General features: G+C 37.0%; 3 protein-coding genes, 1 long non-coding RNA gene and 2 pseudogenes across 5 annotated transcripts in view; 2 read left to right on the top strand and 4 right to left on the bottom strand.

The window, feature by feature from the left end:
- The window catches only part of LOC145487160 (uncharacterized), a 6,458-nt gene extending 3,237 nt beyond the window's left edge, over positions 1 to 3,221 (top strand). For both annotated transcript variants that reach the window (XR_014049363.1, XR_014049362.1), the window contains exons 4-5: positions 1,798 to 1,873; positions 3,134 to 3,221. This is a non-coding gene — a long non-coding RNA (uncharacterized LOC145487160). The remainder of the gene's footprint in view (positions 1 to 1,797; positions 1,874 to 3,133) is intronic.
- Positions 3,222 to 3,906: 685 nt separating this feature from the next.
- On the bottom strand, positions 3,907 to 5,129 carry LOC145487157 (adenosine receptor A3-like; annotated as a pseudogene).
- A 2,543-nt stretch (positions 5,130 to 7,672) lies between these two features.
- Positions 7,673 to 8,751, bottom strand: LOC145486781 (G-protein coupled estrogen receptor 1-like). Its single transcript, XM_081465489.1, has one exon. The coding sequence runs from the start codon at positions 8,540 to 8,542 to the stop codon at positions 7,688 to 7,690; it is 855 nt and encodes a 284-aa protein (XP_081321615.1). The 5' UTR covers positions 8,543 to 8,751; the 3' UTR covers positions 7,673 to 7,687.
- Positions 8,752 to 10,336: 1,585 nt separating this feature from the next.
- LOC145487755 (adenosine receptor A3-like) lies at positions 10,337 to 11,209 on the bottom strand. Its single transcript, XM_081466572.1, has one exon. The coding sequence runs from the start codon at positions 11,207 to 11,209 to the stop codon at positions 10,337 to 10,339; it is 873 nt and encodes a 290-aa protein (XP_081322698.1).
- An 818-nt stretch (positions 11,210 to 12,027) lies between these two features.
- Positions 12,028 to 13,323, bottom strand: LOC145487754 (trace amine-associated receptor 7g-like; annotated as a pseudogene).
- A 1,277-nt stretch (positions 13,324 to 14,600) lies between these two features.
- LOC145487753 (adenosine receptor A3-like) lies at positions 14,601 to 17,996 on the top strand. The gene is made up of 2 exons (XM_081466571.1): positions 14,601 to 14,669; positions 17,073 to 17,996. Exons 1-2 carry the CDS (start codon positions 14,601 to 14,603, stop codon positions 17,994 to 17,996), a joined length of 993 nt encoding a protein of 330 aa, XP_081322697.1.
- Positions 17,997 to 18,471: the final 475 nt, after the last annotated feature.

Genomic DNA, 18,471 nt, shown 5'->3' with positions numbered 1-18,471 from the left:
AATAACTTACATTTTTTGAAGTCTGGCAAAATGGGTTCTTGCATTTTGGGCAGGAGCCATAATCGGGTCCCCGATTATGGCTCCTGATTTTGGGGTGGTTATTAGCAATTTAGACTAAGTAGGTTTTTAATTAGATTCTTAATTTCTATGAAGGTGATATATGAGTTGATTACCAAAAAAATAAATAAACTTGGGTTTCAAACCGTTTGCTCCTTGAGTATACAGTATTTACTCACAACCATATTATGTATTAAATTTTTCTTGTACATGTAATGTAAATTTACAATCCCAAAGTCATACTCCTAGGTTGAAATGTTTATCATAATTTGTCTGTAACCAACGCACATAAATAAGAACCTGCTTGATTTCGCTTGGCTAAACAGGTTGATATATGTTTATTAAAATGGCAAATTTCTGCCATGCAGCAGGTTCTTAAACCACTAGGTTCTTACATGCGGCTTTTTACTGCATCACCTGGTGCACGTTCCCGGACGGAACTCTACTTAATGGCTAATGACCAACGCACAGCCTTCAAAATTTGATTTTCGTTTGCGCGGAATCGAACTGGACAGGATCGAAAGAGAGAAAAGTGTCCGTGGAAGATGAAAACTCATTCCAGATCAAAGAGATCAATTCTAAAACTCATTAACAATTCATCCAGTTTAAACAAAGAAAATCACGACCATGAATATGTGATCTAATTAGTAACAATTTTTTTGCGATTTTATTTCTCCGTTTTCTCCTAATTTTAGTTTCGATTAAGAAACACTCAAGACAATTTTTGACCACATTTCCAAACACCTCGAAGTTCGTCAAAAGTACTCCGCTACGCATCGTATTTTCGGTTCTCTTCTCGGTATCTGAAATGTGATCAAACACGGTTTTTCGCATTTGATATATTACATCGTGATTACAGCAAATCCTTATCTTCCGGGATTGCTGTCCAGCGGTGCGAACCCAAAAAGCGTTTTTTATTTTCCGAAACCGAATTTTACCGATTTCTTATCGCTTTCATTGTTTTGTCTTTTTGTTTTTTGTTTACAAAAGCATAATTTTTGGACAAACTGGCCCGGCCCTGGAAAATGTGCTCGATAGTCGTAGAATATGCTACAGATAAGATGCAATATGCTTGATATTCATCTAACACCTGCTACATGTTTACTTCGCGCATGAATTATCACTGAGTGAAGGTGTCCGTATCTCGCTTGCCACGCCCATCGGAAGCCTGCTGAAGCTGGGTTAGACTACGAGTAGTCCCTCTTTCGCTTAGTCCGTCGTACGTGACGCAAAAGAAAACCGCGCGAAAAAATGGCCGCGCGAATTCCTTGGGGCTTCGCGCAGCTATTTTTTTTTTTTCGAAGTTTTCTTTCGCGTCACCCACGATGGACTAAGCGAATGAGGGACTACTCGTAGTCTAAAGCTGGGTCTGCTGCTCTGACTAGTCTTGTGATATCAGCTTCATATGGTTGAATTTAATGCCAAATACAGTAAATATTTAATGGGTGCGTTTCAGCGAAATACCAGGCTTGTCTAGCTGCTTTCGCTATGAGGCATACGAACTATGTCTTGGTCAAAGTGAAAACAATGCAACATTGCAAAAAAAAATTATTTACCGATAATTCAGAAACCATCAACATTTCTTAGCATTGCAAACAACATTAACAATAACGAACTGCTAATTAATACCTCTTTAAGGCAAGTAGACCATTTGTTGATGATGAACTGACAATATGATATATTCATAATAAATTAATGATAATCATTAATTATTTAATATTTATTATTTATCAACTTCAGCTGATCATGAATCGCCTGGTTATTTTGCTCTTGGTTGCGACGGTTGCCATGGCAATGTTTGCTGCTCCAACTGAAGGTATCATTACATTCATGACTTAATTTTTTCTTAAATTGCAAATGTCTAGCTATAAGAAAAGTAACATTATAAACATGGACAAATTTCAGCATGTTGATTGGCTATGAGCACGTCAGTTAATCCCAAACAGTGCGGGAAAATGAAATTGAGAAAAAGTGCCAAAAGTGCCAAAAGTTGAAATTAAATTACATGTACATTATTAACAAGAAATCAAATGATTTTTCTCGTGCAAGTTGGAGTTAATATGCACTCGTGGATTTTTCAAAGACCACAAATTGCACTCACCCTACGGGCTCGTGCACATTTTTAGTCTTTGAACGATTTACTTGTGCTTATTTTTTCCAAATTTCACTCAGAATCATTTAATTACTTATACTAATCAACGACCCAGTTTACATAAGTTTAATTAGTTTGATTAATTAATTAATTAATTTATTTATTATCGAACTGATAGAATTACTTCATTGTGATTGACTGAGAGCACGCCAATTTATAATTAACTTTTAATTTGCACTGCAGAGCAAATTAACACGCGCGCTTTCGTGATTTTTCCGGTCCAGTCATATAATAAATAAGTAATCGTATGAAGGCTCCAGCAATAGACCAATTTCGATATATTAAAATTCAGCCTAAAACAATAGGCCTCAGTACGAGGCTCTGGGGAATAACTACGGGGTTTGTGGGCTTTATTCTCTCAGAGCCTCGTGCTGAGGTCTATTGTGTTGGGCGGAATTTTAATATATCGAAATTTACACAGCTCGTGATATTTGAAAATTCTTTCAAATTGCACTCGCCTAAAAGCTCGTGCAATTTTGAGAGAATTTTCAAATATCACTCGTAGTGTAAATCTTTAATTGCACTCGCATTCATACTAATTAAGGATTTACACTAAGACAAGGGAAAGTGAGGTCAGTGCAATTTAAAAGAAGTCTCAAATATCACGAGCAGCGTAGCTCCTAAATTGTCCGAGCTTTCATACGGTTACACATTTATTAAATGATTGCTTTTAGTTAATTTGCACTGGACTGTAAATTGAAAATTAATGATGATGATGATAATATAGAGGAGGAGAAGAAGGTCGACGACGACGAAAGCATAATTAATTAATTTAAATATATATATACATCGACTTTAATTTATTGCACTGCGCACAGTTAAAACTCCCTCCAGCCTCCTCTTTCTTCTAATATACTAAATCAGTTTTGTGCACTGTACATTTCGTGGCCATTCATTAATTGTAATTATTTTATCTTTCATTAGGTGGAAAAGGTTGTTTTGGCGCATGTCCATCATGGTGCTCAAGCTGCCGATGTATCTGCTATCCTACCTGGCCTCTCGGCTCAGGTGGCAAATGCAGCTGGTCATGTAACTTATGATTTTCCCGAGGCTGCTAGCAAGCGTGAAGTTCGAAGTGCAATTATTCAGCATAACTAAAAAAATAAAACACTAGAAGAACTACATAATCGTAATCAAACTAAGGAATATGTAAACCTGATGAAAACAATGTGTTCTTCTTAAATAGTCAAGCACTTTAATTAATTTTGAACTTGTACCTCCTAGTTGCTGCTATTAAATGCACTTTTTCACTTCGCATATTATTTCTATTTATTTTGAGAGTATCGTGTTATAGCTACATAGTGCAACCCATTTTATCTATTTATGAGGAGTATCTACCATTAAGTCGTTTTTCGGATTGCCAGAGGGTGGAACATATGACTTTTAAGGGGGGCATACTTGTAAAACAAATCATCCACACGACCACTGCGAAAAAAAAAATTCACGCTCGTTTAGTGAGCCGTAAATAAAAAAAAATGTCATGCATACAGGTCCCGAGAAAAAAGATTCCTAGTACATGAAAGGGTTAAGAAATATCACGCCTTTAGCGAATCACCCACACCGTCCCTAGAGTCAAATGGTCAACCTAATTAATATTTTGCGTGGCAATGCAAATGTTTCAATCAAAAACAATTCGGTAAATCCAAAATGTTGACAAACGCTCGCTTGTGTCTGTTTCGGTGCCCCTCAGAAGATGAGTTGCTGTCTTTAATCAAGTTCAAGGCGTATAATTGATTGTATATTTCTTCGACTGCTTGCAGAGTTTCACTCGTTTAAATGTTTCCCTGAACATGGGAATTCTAAAACTATAAATGATAGGATTTACGAGAGAATTGGCCAAACGAAAGAGGTTGCAACTGCGAAATACAAGTAGTGGAAGGCACTTTGAACAGCGATAGTGAATGCAGTAAACTACGATGCTTGGAACCCAAAAGAGAAGAGATGCAGTTATCACAAGAAACAGAGTCCTAGCGAGTTTCGCGTTCTGTTGCTGTTCATTTTGTCTGTTATGAGGACCATTGATGACAGGAACTCTGCAATTAAGTCTTGTTCGGATTGCTAGATAAGACACACAGATCGTGACCAAACACAAAACCAAGACGAAACCGAACGCAGCTATCCAGTGGAAGAAATCCAGAATGTTGTATACAGCCAGCAAATTAAGCCAATGTCCCTGCAGATAATCCAGCTACCCACGCAAAAATGGCACTGTAAATGTAACCTTTAGTACTTGCTACTCGATGTCGGAAAGGCCAAATCAAAGCATATGCACGTTCCAGAGATATAAGTGCGAGAAAAAATACTGACGTAAAAGAAAAAGTTACTTGAAAAGCGGTTGAAATATTTGTATTGCGAGCAATGTTAACGCTTGTTTCTTCAATGTGCCCCACAATATCAAAGGGTCCTGACGCTATTGGTTCTGTGAATCCAACAAACAGATCAGCAACAGTTAAGTTGATAAGGAGAAAGGAAGTTCGCTTGAGTCTGCTGCGATTCTTCCAAAAAACGAATATGGTGAAAATGTTGCCAACAATGATGATCAAGGACTCGATTATGGCAGCAAATGAAAGTGCAATTATAATAGTTGAATTGTGCATGATAGTTTGCATGAACTGGCCTGGTACTTAGCTGAAAGTGTTTCTAGTGTTCTTTCGCGATTTTAGTCCAGTTTGGTCGGTTTTCAAGTCATTGCCATCCTGTCGGAATCATCAGTCGTGACGCTTCGCTCAGCCCGCTATATTTCGGATGTATTCAGTGTTAGAGCTTGTACTGTTTATCATACAACAGGATAAAATAAAAACTTCACGTCAGAAAACCAATCTTCGACTACCAGTAGTATTGCGAGTTGCAATTTTTAATTAACGCATCTAACAAAAGGTTGAGTCCTCAGCAAGATCAGTTTGCGATTTCTTTCCCTACACCCAGCTGTTATGATTGTTTTGTAAAAGTAAATATGTACATGGCGTACTCTTAATACTTAACGAATAGGAAATCCTCTGTTCATGACACGATGTATTTTCTCCGATGTACTAATCTAAATTGAGGTTGAGTGTTAACAAATTTAGCCAGTACTGGCTGTAGAAGTGTTCCACACTTGAAGACATTCTATAGCACAACTAAAATCATTATTTAAGGTAGCTCAATAGGGAAACTTATTTGTTGCGTTGCGCGCTAGTGTTATATATTATATAGATATTGATGAAATACCGCAAACATCTTACTTGCACATTTTCGATTACAATTCTTGTCCTCAGATAAGGTGACCAACGTTTTGGTGCTGTTAAAATGATTGAAGAAACTGAGATGCCAAAGATTTGGATGTTTTGTCAATATCCATATCACAAACAGAACATTGCATGACGGCTTGGGATAAGAATTTTAATCCAAATTTAATTCTCGTCAAGTTATTGTTTGCTTATTGTTTGCCTATTGCTGACTGATCAGCACTCGAATGAAAGATCATCAGAAATGGAAAAAGGCCCAATCGAATTTTGTCTGTCTGCTACCATGGATATCTTAGCATCCAAAATCTTCTGATTTGTAATAAAACAAGAGGCAATTCTTTGTTGTTTACGGTGGCGAATCTAGGGGAGGGGGACGGGGGTCCGTCTCCCCCCCCCCCCTTATTTTCGGTAAAAAAGAATCGCAGAAGAAAGAAAAGCCGGCAGGGCAAGCCAAAAAAAAAAAGAAAAAGAAAAAAAAAGAAAAAACAACAACAACAGAAGACCGGGTCCCCTCTTAGCTCAAGGTCTGGATCCGCCACTGGTTTATGGCATTTTCTGTGACATCTTAAACATTCAAACAGCTGTTATTGCAGTTATCAGTGGTTTGACATACAAATCAGGCCAAAGGCTCCATTCTGTCTTGAATTGACCCTTTCTTTCGTGCGCCTTTTCAAACAAAGGAATATTTGACCACAGACTCAATTGCAACAACAGCTATTCCCATGGCAATGTTCGCTTTTGGAAGATATTGACCTAAAAATTTGGTTCCTCTACTCCATAGACTTTTAGCACCAACTTCCTTTCATCGAAAAAATCATTATGGAAAACTTTGCATAAGCCAAGGCCAGGAGTTGCTTCAAATTGTCCTGATTTTTGAAAATTTTATTCTTAAACTCATTAATAATTCATTAAGTTTAAACAAAGGAAATCATGACCGTAGCAGTGTTTGGATATATCTGATCTCAATTAGCATACATTTTGACGATTTTATTTCTCCGTTTACTTCTTACTTTTAGTTTCTATTGAGAAGAAATACCAAACACTAAATACCAAATTTCCAAACACTTCGAAGTTCGTCAAACATACCCCGCTACGCGTCGTTATTTTGAACTCTCTTCTCGGTGTTTCCAAAATGTGGTGAAACACGGTTTTTCGTGTTTGATATATTACATCTCGATCAACCGTTGCGTTTTACAAACTCGTTAACCACGACCTCTCGCTTGCCATGCCAGAACCCAGTCTTTTGCTCCGTAAAGCCAAAATGTTAATTTACATATGTTAATAAGAACCTTTTTTAGGATTTTTTTTTCAGTTCTACTAAAATATCAACCCATATAATTCACTTTATATCCTTTTGACGGTTGCAGAGCTTTCCTCGTTTAAACATTTCTCTAAACATGGGAATTCTATAGCTGCAAGTGATAGGATTTAAAAGAGAGTTAGCCAAACGAAACATGTTAAAGCCGTAAAATAAAAACAATGGAACACACTTAGAACAAAGATAATAAGTGGCGTAAACCACTATACTTGGAATCCAAAAGAAAAGAGATGCGGTTATCACAATAAACAGAGTTCTAGAGAGTTTCGCATTCTGTTTCGACTCATTTTCCTTGGTATGAGTCGCATCCATGGCAGGACCTCTGAAGCTAAGTCTTGTACGGATCGTCAGATAAGACACGCAGATTGTGATCAAACTTCAGACCGTGACACAGGTACTTGCAGCTGTCCAATATGAGAAATCCAACATATCGTGCGAAGCCAGCAACGTTATTGTCCAGGCAAATATTGTATTTATTCACGCAAGCGAGACACCGTAAATGTAACATTTGGAATCTTGCTGTTCGATGGTGGGGCGGTCAAATCAAAGCATACGCACGTTCCAGAGAGATGAGTACGAGAAAAAATACTGACGTGAAAGAAAAAGTGGCTAGAAAAGTGGAAAAAATGTTTCCATTGCTAGTTTTGTTAAAGCTTGATTCTCTAAGATGCCGAGGAAGATAAAATGTACCTAACGCTATTAAAAGAGGACGATATCACATTTTCAGAGTTTTGCCTCTGTACGCGATTAACTACTTCTGACCGTGACATAGAATCTGCATCGTCATCAGGCATCTTTGCATATGGGAGCGCGCTGCTTGATCGTTAGCAACAGGCCCATAACTCCATGCGCACTGCGTTCAAACCAACGAGGGACGCCTGGAGACAAGGCAGAAATGTTCCGTTGCTGTGTTCGATCAAGTTTTAAGGCGAATAATTAATTGTATATTTCTTTGCAGAGTTTCAGTCGTTTAAATGTTTCCCTAAACATGGGAATTCTAAAACTGTAAATGATGGGATTTACCAGAGAATTAGCCAAACGAAAGAGGTTAAAAATATGCAATACAAGTAATGGAACACATCTGAAGCAGAGATAGTGAGTGCTATAAATTACGATGCTTGGAATCCAAAAGAAAAGAGATGCAGTTATCATAATAAACAGAGTCCTAGAGAGTCTCGCTTTCTGCTGCGGTTCATTTTGTCTGTTATGGGCGCCATCTATGGCAGGAACTCTGCAATTAAGTCTTTTTCGGATTATCAGATAAGACACGCAGATTGTGACAATACATAAAACCATGACAGAGCCGAATGCAAGTATCCATTGTGCGAAATCCAATATGTCGTATACAGTTAGCAACGTCAATATCCCTGCAGATATTGCTGCTATCCATGCAAACGTGGCACTGTAAATGTAGCCTTTTGTACTTGCTACTCGATGACGGAGCGGCCAAATCAAAGCATATGCCCGTTCCAGAGAGATGAGTGTCAGGAAAAATACTGACGCAAAAGAAAAAGCTACTTGAAAAGCGGTTGAAATATTTGTGTTGCGAGCGTTGTTGAAGCTTGTTTCTTTAAGATGTTCCAGGATATCAAAGGGTCCTAACGCTATTGGCTCCGTGAATCCAACAAGCAGATCTGTAACAGCTAAGTTGATAAGAAGAAATGAAGCTCGCTTGAGTTTGTTGCGATGCTTCCAAAACACGAAAATGGCAAAAACGTTGCCAACAATGATAATCACAGACTCGAGCACGGCAGCAAATAAAAGTGCAATTATAATATCTGCATTGTACATGATAGTTCCTTTGAACTGGCCTGGTATTTGACTGAAGGTGTTTCTCGTGTTTTTGAAAATTGAGTTCAGTCTGGCCGATCTTCGAAGTGGAAAGCCAGTTGTGACTTGTCACTCGGCCCGCTGTATGACAGATGTATTCAGTGTCAGAGCTTGTATTGTTTATAATACAACAGGACGAAATAAAAACTTCACATCAGAAAACCAATCTACGACTACCAATAGTATTGCGAATTGCAGGTTTAAATTAACATCTAAAAAAACATTTCGCTTACAGCAAGATCAGTTTGCGATTTCGTTCTTACACCCTGCTGTTGTGATTGTCTTGTAAAAGTAAATATGTACATGGCGCACTTTTAATCATTTACGGATAGGAAATGCTCTATTCATGACATGCGCTTTCTCTGATGTATTCTTCTAAATTAAGGTTGGGTTTTAACAAATTTAGTCAGTATTGGTAGTTGAGGTGTTTCTTGCTAGAAGATATTCTATAGTACAACTAAAATCATTATTTAAGGTGGCTCCATAAGGAAACTTATTTGGTTTGTTGCACGCTAGTGTTATTTGTTATATAGGCACAAGTGTTATACTGGGAAATACACGACACGTAAAATTCATATGAAACCACATCCGGGACTTGGGTGGCGTATTTGCCATATCCTCACTAGTGAAGATATCGATGATTTCACTGGTAACAAGTTCGTCTCTTAAATTGTACTTAAATTCGTAGGCGTATGATCGAAACATCGTCGGGTCTTCTTCGAAAGTCTTCGGCAATCTTCGGAAATCTTCAGTCATTTTCGAAAAATGTTCGGCAAAGTTCGTGTGACCTTCGGAAAGTTTTGGAGAATTTTTGGAAATCTTCGGAAAGTGGTCGTAAATCGTCAAGAACCCCGTCGTCTGTATGTCTGTATAATAAAAAGAACTTTACACGTTAGCTCAAAGATATGAATTTTATGTTCTCGTGGCAAGACCAGTATATTGTTCTTGCCACTCGAACGTAAAATTTATATCTTCTCGCCACCGTATATAGATATTGATAAAATACCGGAAATATCTTATTTACACATTTTGGATTACATTCCTGACCTCAATTGAGGTGACCATTTTTTCTATGCTTTTTGAATGAGTAAAGAAACTGAGATTTCTTAGATTTGGATGTTTCGTCATTATCAATACAATAAACAGAACATCACATGGCCGCTTTGGAATAAGAATTTTAATCCGAATCTCGTTACGTTATGGTTTGCTTGACCGGAACTGATCAGCACTTGAATGAACGATCATCAGAAATGGAAAAAGGCCCATGGAATATTTTCTGTCTGCTATTATGGATATGTAAGCATTCCGAGATCTACTGATTTGCAGTAAAACAAGAGACAATTCTTTGTTCTTCAAGGCTCAACTGCAATAGCAGCAATAACTCCTAATCCTACGAAAATTTTCCCCTTTGGAGGATGCTGACGTAAACATTAGGTTCCTCTTTCCCGTAGAGCTTTAGCAACCAACTTCCTTTCATCTAGAAATCATTATGGAAAACTTTGCAAAAGCAAGTCTTGGAATTTCTTCAAATCGACCTGATTTTGAATATTTCCATCTCGATTAACCATGGAGTTTTCAAATGCCTTAACCGCGCCCTTTCGCTTGCTCTAGTAGAACCCAGTCTCTTGCTCCATGAGAACTAAATATCATTAAATTACATATGCTAATTACGATTATCGCACATTACAGTTTTTTTTTTGGCCTATATCTGTTTCACAGAGCATTTATGACAACTCTTTCAGTTCTACCACAATATCAACGCATATAATTAACTGTATATCTTTTTGACTGCTTGCAGAGCTTTTTGCGCTTAAACATTTCCCTAAACATGGGAATTCTATAGCTGTAAATGATAGGATTTACGAGAGAATTGGCCAAACGAAAGAGGTTAAAGCCGTAAAATAAAAGCAATGGAACACACTTGAAACAGAGATAATGAGTAGCGTAAACCACTATACTCGGAATCCAAAAGAAGAGAGATGCAGTTATCACAATAAACAGAGTCCTTGAGAGTTTTGCGTTCTGTTGCCCTTCTTTTTGTTTCTTATGTGTGGTATCCATGGAAGGAACTCTGAGGCTAAGTCTTGTGCGGATCGTCAGATAAGACACGCAGATTGTGATCAAACATAAAACCATGACACTGCTAGTTGCAACTGTCCAATATGAGAAATTCAATATATTATCCAAAGCTAGCAAAGTCAATGCCCAGCTAAATATTGTAGTTATCCACGCAAACGAGGCAACGTAGACGTAACATTTGTAACTTGCTGCTCGATGGCGGAGCGGCCAAATTAAAGCATATGCACGTTCCAAAGAGATGAGTACGAGGAAAAATACTGACGTAAAAGAAAAACTTATTTGAAAAGTGGAGAAAATGTTTCCCTCATGAGTGTTGTTGAAGTTTGATTCTCCAAGATGCCGAGGAAGATAACATGTTCCTGACGCTACTGAGTCTGTGAGTCCAACAAGCAGATCAGCAACAGCTAAGTTGATAAGAAGAAAGGAAGGTCGCTTGAGTCTGTTGCGATGCTTCCAAAAAACGAATATGGTGAAAATGTTGGCAGCAATGATAATGAAAGACTCTACGAAAAGAGCAGATATAAATACAATAATAGCTGTATCGTACATGATAGTTGCTTTGAACTCGCCTGGTAGTTAAATGAATGACTTGTCACTGTTCAGTCGATATTGACTTCAGTAATTTGGCCACGGTACAAAGTGGCAGGTCATATTAATATCGTGCATCACTCTCTGCCCACTGTATCACAGATGCATTAAGTGTTAAAGCTAGTGCTGTTAAAGTACTTAAGGGTGGAATAGAAACTTCCCTTTAAGACACCACACATATCCAATATACACAAACAAATTTTTAACTTCCAATAGTATTAAATGTTACAATTTCTAATTCCATCTTACAAAACGTTTTCTCCACAGTGAGAAAGGTAGGCAATAATTCTCTTACTCGCAAATAAATAGCTTTTATGGTGCACTCTAAACGAAAATTACTGATCAACAGGAAATGCTTTATTTATTCTTCTATACCCTACGCGTTTTCCCTAATGCATTTCCTTCAATGGAGTGTTGGTTTTTTTTTAAACAAATTTAGCCAGTGCTGGCTGTACTGTGTTCACCCCTTGGAAATATTCGTAGTACAAATAAAATCTTGAATTTAAGGTGGCAGTGGCCACACAGAGTAATCAATTAGTGTAGCGCGTTTGTGTTACATTTTGAAAGCTACTTATTTTTTTCGTTCGTTTATAATTCCACCTTTTTTAAAGCTTCAAATACGAAATTAGCAGTAATGAAATGGTTTTTACAATCATCTCTTTTAAAATGATGGCTCTTAGTCTTTAATTTATATGTAACTATCCAAAGTGGTTTTTGTGAATTTCCTTCCGTGAAATCGTCCGAACCTTTTTACAGTACAACAGCTATAACAAAAGATATCAACGTATATAATTTATTCTATATTGTTTTGACTTCTTGCAGAGCTTTGCTCGTTTAAATATCTTCCTAAACATGGGAACCCTATAGCTGTAAATAATAGGATTTAGGAGAGAACTGGTCAAACGAAACATGTTAATAATGCAAGATAAAAGCCATGGAACACACTTGGAACAGAGATAATTTGTGAAGTAAACTACTAGGCATGGAATCCAAAAGAGAAGAGATGCAGTTATTACAATAAACAGAGTCTTGGAAAGTTTTGCGTTCTGTTGCGCTTTCTTTTGCTTGTTATAAGAAGTGCGTATGGCCGGTCCTCTGACATTAAGACTTCTTTGGATTGCTGGACAAGACACGCAGATTGTGACCAAACATAAAACCGTAACACAGCTGGTTGCAACTATCCAGTATGAGTAATTTAATATGTCGCATATAGCAAGCATATTTAATGCCCCATTACATATTGTAGCTACCCACGCAAGAGTAGCACCTTAAATGTAGTTGTTAATACTTGCTGCTCGATGGCGGTGCGGCCGAATCAAAGCATATGCTCGTTCCAGTGAAATGAGTGCGAGGAAAAGTACTGACGCAAAAGAAAAACTTTTTGAAAAGCGGTGAGGATCTCTCCATTATGATCGGTGGTGAAGCTTGATTCTTTTAGGCGCCGAGGAAGATTTGTTCCTAACGCTATTGGTTCTGTGAATCCAACAAGCAGATCAGCAACAGCTAAGTTGATAAGAAGAAAGGAAGTTCGCTTCAGTCTGTTGCGATTCTTCCAAAACACGAATATGGTGAAAAAGTTGCCAACAATGATGATCAAGGACTCGAGTATGGCAGCAAATAAAAGTGCAAAAATAGTTGTATTGTACATAATAGTTGCTCTAAACTGGCCTGGTGCTTAATTGAAAGTGTTTTCACTGTTCACTTGAGATTGAGTTCAGTTCGGCCGAGGTAGAAAGCGGCAAGCAATTACCATCGTTCTTTAGTCTCGGCTCGATCAGTACTACAGATTTATTCAGTGTTAGGGCAGGCGTTGTTTTTAGCGCAGCAGGATGAAATAAAAACTTTCTATCTATCAGAAGAAAAGCAATCTAACATTTTGCATACAGCAAGATCAATAACCAATAGACCTTTTTCGATTGGACGGTTTGTTGCCCCATTTCAGACCATGTGATGATACTCTTGAGAATTCTTCCTTTCATATTTTCAAATAGTCGTGTGCATATGAATGGGAAAACAAACCGCCCAAGCGAAAAAGGTCTATTACTTTTCTTACTCGCAGCTGTCGTGACTGTCATGAAAAAGTAAATTAATGGTGTTTGTAATGCATCTTGAAAGTAGATTACTGAGAAATAGGAAATGCTCTATTTACTTTTCTATTCTATTTTTGTTTCCTAATGGATTCTTCTGAATTAAATCTGGGATTTTTACAAAATTGTAAATTCAGTCGGTACTGGCTGTAGACGTGGTGCTCATTTGAGGAAATTCGTAGTACAAATAACGGATCACTTATTTAAGGTGGCTCCAAAGGGAAATCATTTACAATGCTGCGTGCGTGTGTCATATTTTGAAAGCTGCTTGTTGTTTCTTACTTCTAGTTCATTTAAAACCTTACCAAGTATGTAATAAGCAATAATAAAAAAGCGTTTGACAGTTATCTCTGTTAAAATAATTGCTTTTAGTCTTGAATTGTAACTGTCTAATGTGATCCGCCTGAATTTACTTCAGTGAAATTTTCCTTATTTATCACGGTGCAACAAGCGTAGGAGGTGTACTGTTGTACTTGTATTTTTGACAAATTCACGTCTTTTCCCTCTACCTAGCTAGCTAAAAACTGGTTACAGATTTTTTTTAAAAAAGCGAACTCCAATCAGAGTAAATATATGGTTATAACCCGTCTGCCAAATTCTTAGAATTTCACTAAAAGAAAGCAAGAGGGACGGAATTCCGTTGTTACTTTGGTTTTTTGCGATCATGCTGATATCTTGAACATCGGAAAACCTTAAGGGTGTTTGCGATCATAATGTTGTTGTTTGGGTCACACGAGGGCAGAAAATGCAAAATATTTGAAACTTCTGGCGTTCAGATTTTTTTCTGATCTTTGTTGCATTGTAAAATGGAGACAATCGGGACAATCAGGACAATCAGGAAAAGAAAATAGGTCACCGACGATTTAAGAGAGTAAACTTTAGCTGAAGTAGATGTAAGACGTGTAGATGCAAACTCAAAGAGAAATCAGACTTACTCAAAGTTAATTTAGAGTCGCGCAGCCATGTCAAAAGGCAAACCTTTGAACTATTCAGCAAGTGGTCTAGTGCGAGCTACTGACAATGACTAAAAAAGAGCTATTGCTGGGTGACTAAAATTGCCAAAACAGTGTGAAGCTTAAAGTGCTACTATGACGAAATTCGTATCTTTCCTATCTAAGCCATTTTAAAACATAAAAAAGTAGTATGAGCGAGAAGAAAAATGCTGTTGACTATTTTAAAATGTCTTTTTTCGTTCCAGAGATATTCAAGTTTTTAAAATATGCAAATTATCAAGTGTCATAATCTCAACTTAATTTTGATCAAACATGATGAAAAAAGTATCAGACAGTTTGTATCAGAAATCCTTGATTCTTTGCAATAAGTCTCTACTCGAGGTACTTCATAATATGAGCGTAACAGTGAATGTCGGAATGAATGAATGAATGAATGAATGAATGAAAGACTTTATACAGTGTCAATAGTATTTAGCTTAAAAACTAATTGGGGACACAATTTACACAATGAAATATACCTTAGCTAAAGTTAAAAGTATTTTCAATTTAATGAATAATGTATAAATAAATAAATACATAAATAAATAAATAAATAAATAAATAAATGAAATACATGAACTTAGTAAGATTTAAAAAGCTTAAAAGATATCAAATATATATAACATGTAAAATTTAAAGCGGCCTAGCAGCATATATCACAGTTCTTACAATTATCTATTAAGTGTGATAAGTCTTTACTCTTAATACTGTTTTCAAAACTCTTAACATTAGGTTTCTCTCTATCAGTTTTGTCTAATTTGTTCTAAAGATGGGGCCCAAAATATCGTAAAGAATGCTTTCCATAATGCACGGTGCGAAAACGTGGAATATTAAAATCAGCGTTCCTCAGATTATACTGTTTCGGGTTAGTATTGAATATTTCTGTTATATGAACGGGGCACAAGTCCGTTGTTTACTTTATACATGAAAATGGTGATGTTTTGTAACCGTTGTTGGTACAGACTTGGTAGACCTGCTCTTGTTAGAAGCTCACTGTAGGTCTCCGATTTGGATTTAAAGACTGCCCTGAATGCACGCTCTTGAATTCTCTCCATTTTCTTCTTATCGAATGATTGGCAAAAGTGCCATACGATATCACAATATGCTAGGTGGGGAAAAATATTAGACTTGTGCAGCTGTAACTTTGCGGACCATGAATCCATGGGACCAGTTTTGTTACCATGGAAACATACTGGGTTCCAGACCTCCCTGATAATAAAGGCTTTTTTGGCCACCCTTGGCATTCGATTTTGATATCTATCAATGGTGCCTCATTTGCATGATCCAGCAAACACACAAATATGTTAGGTCGAGTTCGTGGCCTTGTAAATGTTTTTCGAGCTAAAAATCACTAAAAGATTGGAATCAGGTTAGAGAGGACTGGAAAAGAGCGAGTTTCCATGGGAACAGAATTTGTTATAGCCATAGGCGTGTTGACTGTAGAACTCTAAGTCTACCAAGTTTCAATATGGTCTCTGCTTCAAATTGACTGAATTGGTTCTGTTTATCGACTTGATGTAATATTGGTTTGAGTGTACGACGTCTCTCTCATTTGCATATTTTTCAGATTTTTGAGACGTAAATATGTCTGGAACCCATGCAGATATTTGAAAATGGTAAACGACGTTTTTGATCTTTCGTGAAATTCCATGTGATAAACATGAAAATTCAAGGGGTAAAAGTTTGATCATAGTAGCACTTTAAGTCATCGTAAGAGAGGGGTTCCTAATTTTAGTATTAACGTGTTGTCTATAAATGGCTTATTACAGTTAAAAACAGTCGTGGCCGGCCACTCGGCCTGCTGTGTTGTATGTGTATTTATTACAGTTGGCGCACTTTTAATACTTTTAATTATAAAATAAAACCTTCTCATCTCAAGAAAAACATGTTAATCTGTAAAACTGTCAATTGCATTCGAATCTCAAGATTTAATTAAATTTAGAATATACAGAATATACTCTGCGATAAAGGACATGAGTCCGCTTACACCGAGCTATCACAATTTTTATTCCAATCATTTTGACATAAGAAAATATATGAACACACTTTCTTTTAACACCGGGGTAAATAACAAGCATTTTTTATTTGCAATCATGTGAAGGCGTGGTAACCTCAATTTGTTATAGGTGTTTATATCTTAAGAACAACTGCTTAGGGACTGAAACGGAAAAGTAAACGTGAAGGATATGAAGGTGTTGCACAAATGTTCTTTGCAATTGAAACAGAATGAAAACTGTGGGCGTCACGGAAATAATTTTGAGTTATTCCTATTGTTGTATTCTAAAATGGCTAGAACATTTTGTTGGATAAGTGCGCCCGTTAAACTTGATTCAATGATAGACACTACTGTCGAAAATCTCAACAAATCCGGGGATAGAAAATTATTGCTTCCGAGAAGTAGACGCCAGACTTTTTCTTTCTTAGTGTTGAAATAAAAACTCAGCGTGGCGAACTAGAAAACAATAGGCTCTATCCTACACAAAAATTAGAATTCGGTTGTTGATCTTGTTGCAGGAGAATAATGTTTTGTCAGATGTTAATTAAAAATTGCAACTCGCAATGCTATTGGAAGTTGTAGATTGTTTTTCTTCTGATGGGAAGTTTTAATTTCATCCTGTTGTATGATAAACACTGAATACATCTGAAATACAGCGGGCCGTACGACAAGTCACACCTGATGGTTACTCTAGGTTGGCAATGGCTTGCATCTTTAAAGACCGGCTAAACTGAACTCAATCGCAAAAGAACACTAGAGAAACTTTCAGTCAAGTACCAGGCCAGTTCAAAGGAACTATCATGAGCAATACTGCTATTAGTGCAGTTTTATTTGCTGCAATACTCGGGTCCTTGATAATCATTATTGGCAATATTTTCACCATATTCGTCTTTTGGAAGCATCGCAACAGACTCAAGCGAACTTCCTTTCTTCTAATCAACTTAGCTGTTGCTGATCTGCTTGTTGGATTCACAGCACTGATATCGTTTGGAGCTTTCAAAATCCCTGGACATTTTGAAGAAGAAAGCTTCAACAGTGCTAAAATTACAAATATTTCAAGCGTTTTTCAAATAACTTTTTCTTTTGCGTCAGTATTTTTCCTCGCACTTATCTCACTGGAACGTGCATATGCTTTGATTTGGCCGCTCCGCCATCGAGTAGCAAGTTCCAAATGTTACATTTTCAGTGCCACGTTTGCGTGGGTAGCTGCAATACTTTGCGGGGCATTGACTTTGCTAATTATGTACAACATTTTGGATTTATCATACTGGATGATTGGATTCGGCTGTAGCGTGGTTTTGTGTTTGGTCACAATTTGTGCGTCTTATCTGGCAATCCGAAAAAGACTTAATTGCAGAGTTCCTGCTTTTGATGCCGCCCATAACAGACAAAATGAACAGCAACAGAACGCGAAACTCTCTAGGACTCTGTTTCTTGTGATAACTGCATCTCTTCTCTTTTGGATTCCAAGTATCGTAGTCTACTGTACTCATTATCTCTGCATCAGATGTGTTCCATTACTTGTATTTCAAATTTTTAACGTCTTTCGTTTGGCTAATTCTTTCGTAAATCCTTTTATTTACAGTTTTAGAATTCCCATCTTTAAGGAAATATTTAAAAGAACAAAGTTCTGTAAGAGGTCAAAACAACATACAGCTAATTATATGGGTTGATATTTTATTGGAACTGTTTAGGGAAAGAAATGGAAAGGCCGATAGCAAGCAAAGTTGTCAAAAACAGGAAAAGGCCAAATATTTAAAGTTTGCCACCTTTGTGTGGGTTAGAGCCTGTCAGTTTCTAAATCTCCATTTGAATATCTATTTGCGTAGAAAGACTCAAAAACATGGTCAGCTTAGAAAAGGTGGTGCCTATCAGAAGTGGAAACCTTGAATTTCTAATGCGGTTTAGATGTTGCGGTGCATTTTTGTAGTTCATTTTGAAACAGCAAAGCTAAGCAGTCTTCTATATTTATAACGCCAACCTTCTAAGCTCTCTTGAAATGAGATTTCATGAGAAACAATAATTATAGTGAATATAAAATGATTTCTTATTAACCTCTGTAAAAAGACAGATTTGTATGTCCATACATTTTCTCAGTTGTAAAATTTTTGAATGACAATTGCGATAGCTCCATGAAACGGACTCATT

The sequence above is a fragment of the Orbicella franksi genome, chromosome 5 (assembly GCF_964199315.1).
Source record: "Orbicella franksi chromosome 5, jaOrbFran1.1, whole genome shotgun sequence".
NCBI classification, from domain to species: domain Eukaryota; kingdom Metazoa; phylum Cnidaria; class Anthozoa; order Scleractinia; family Merulinidae; genus Orbicella; species Orbicella franksi.
The sequence above is the reverse complement of the archived record's forward strand: the minus strand, read 5'-3'. Positions and strand labels throughout refer to the sequence as shown.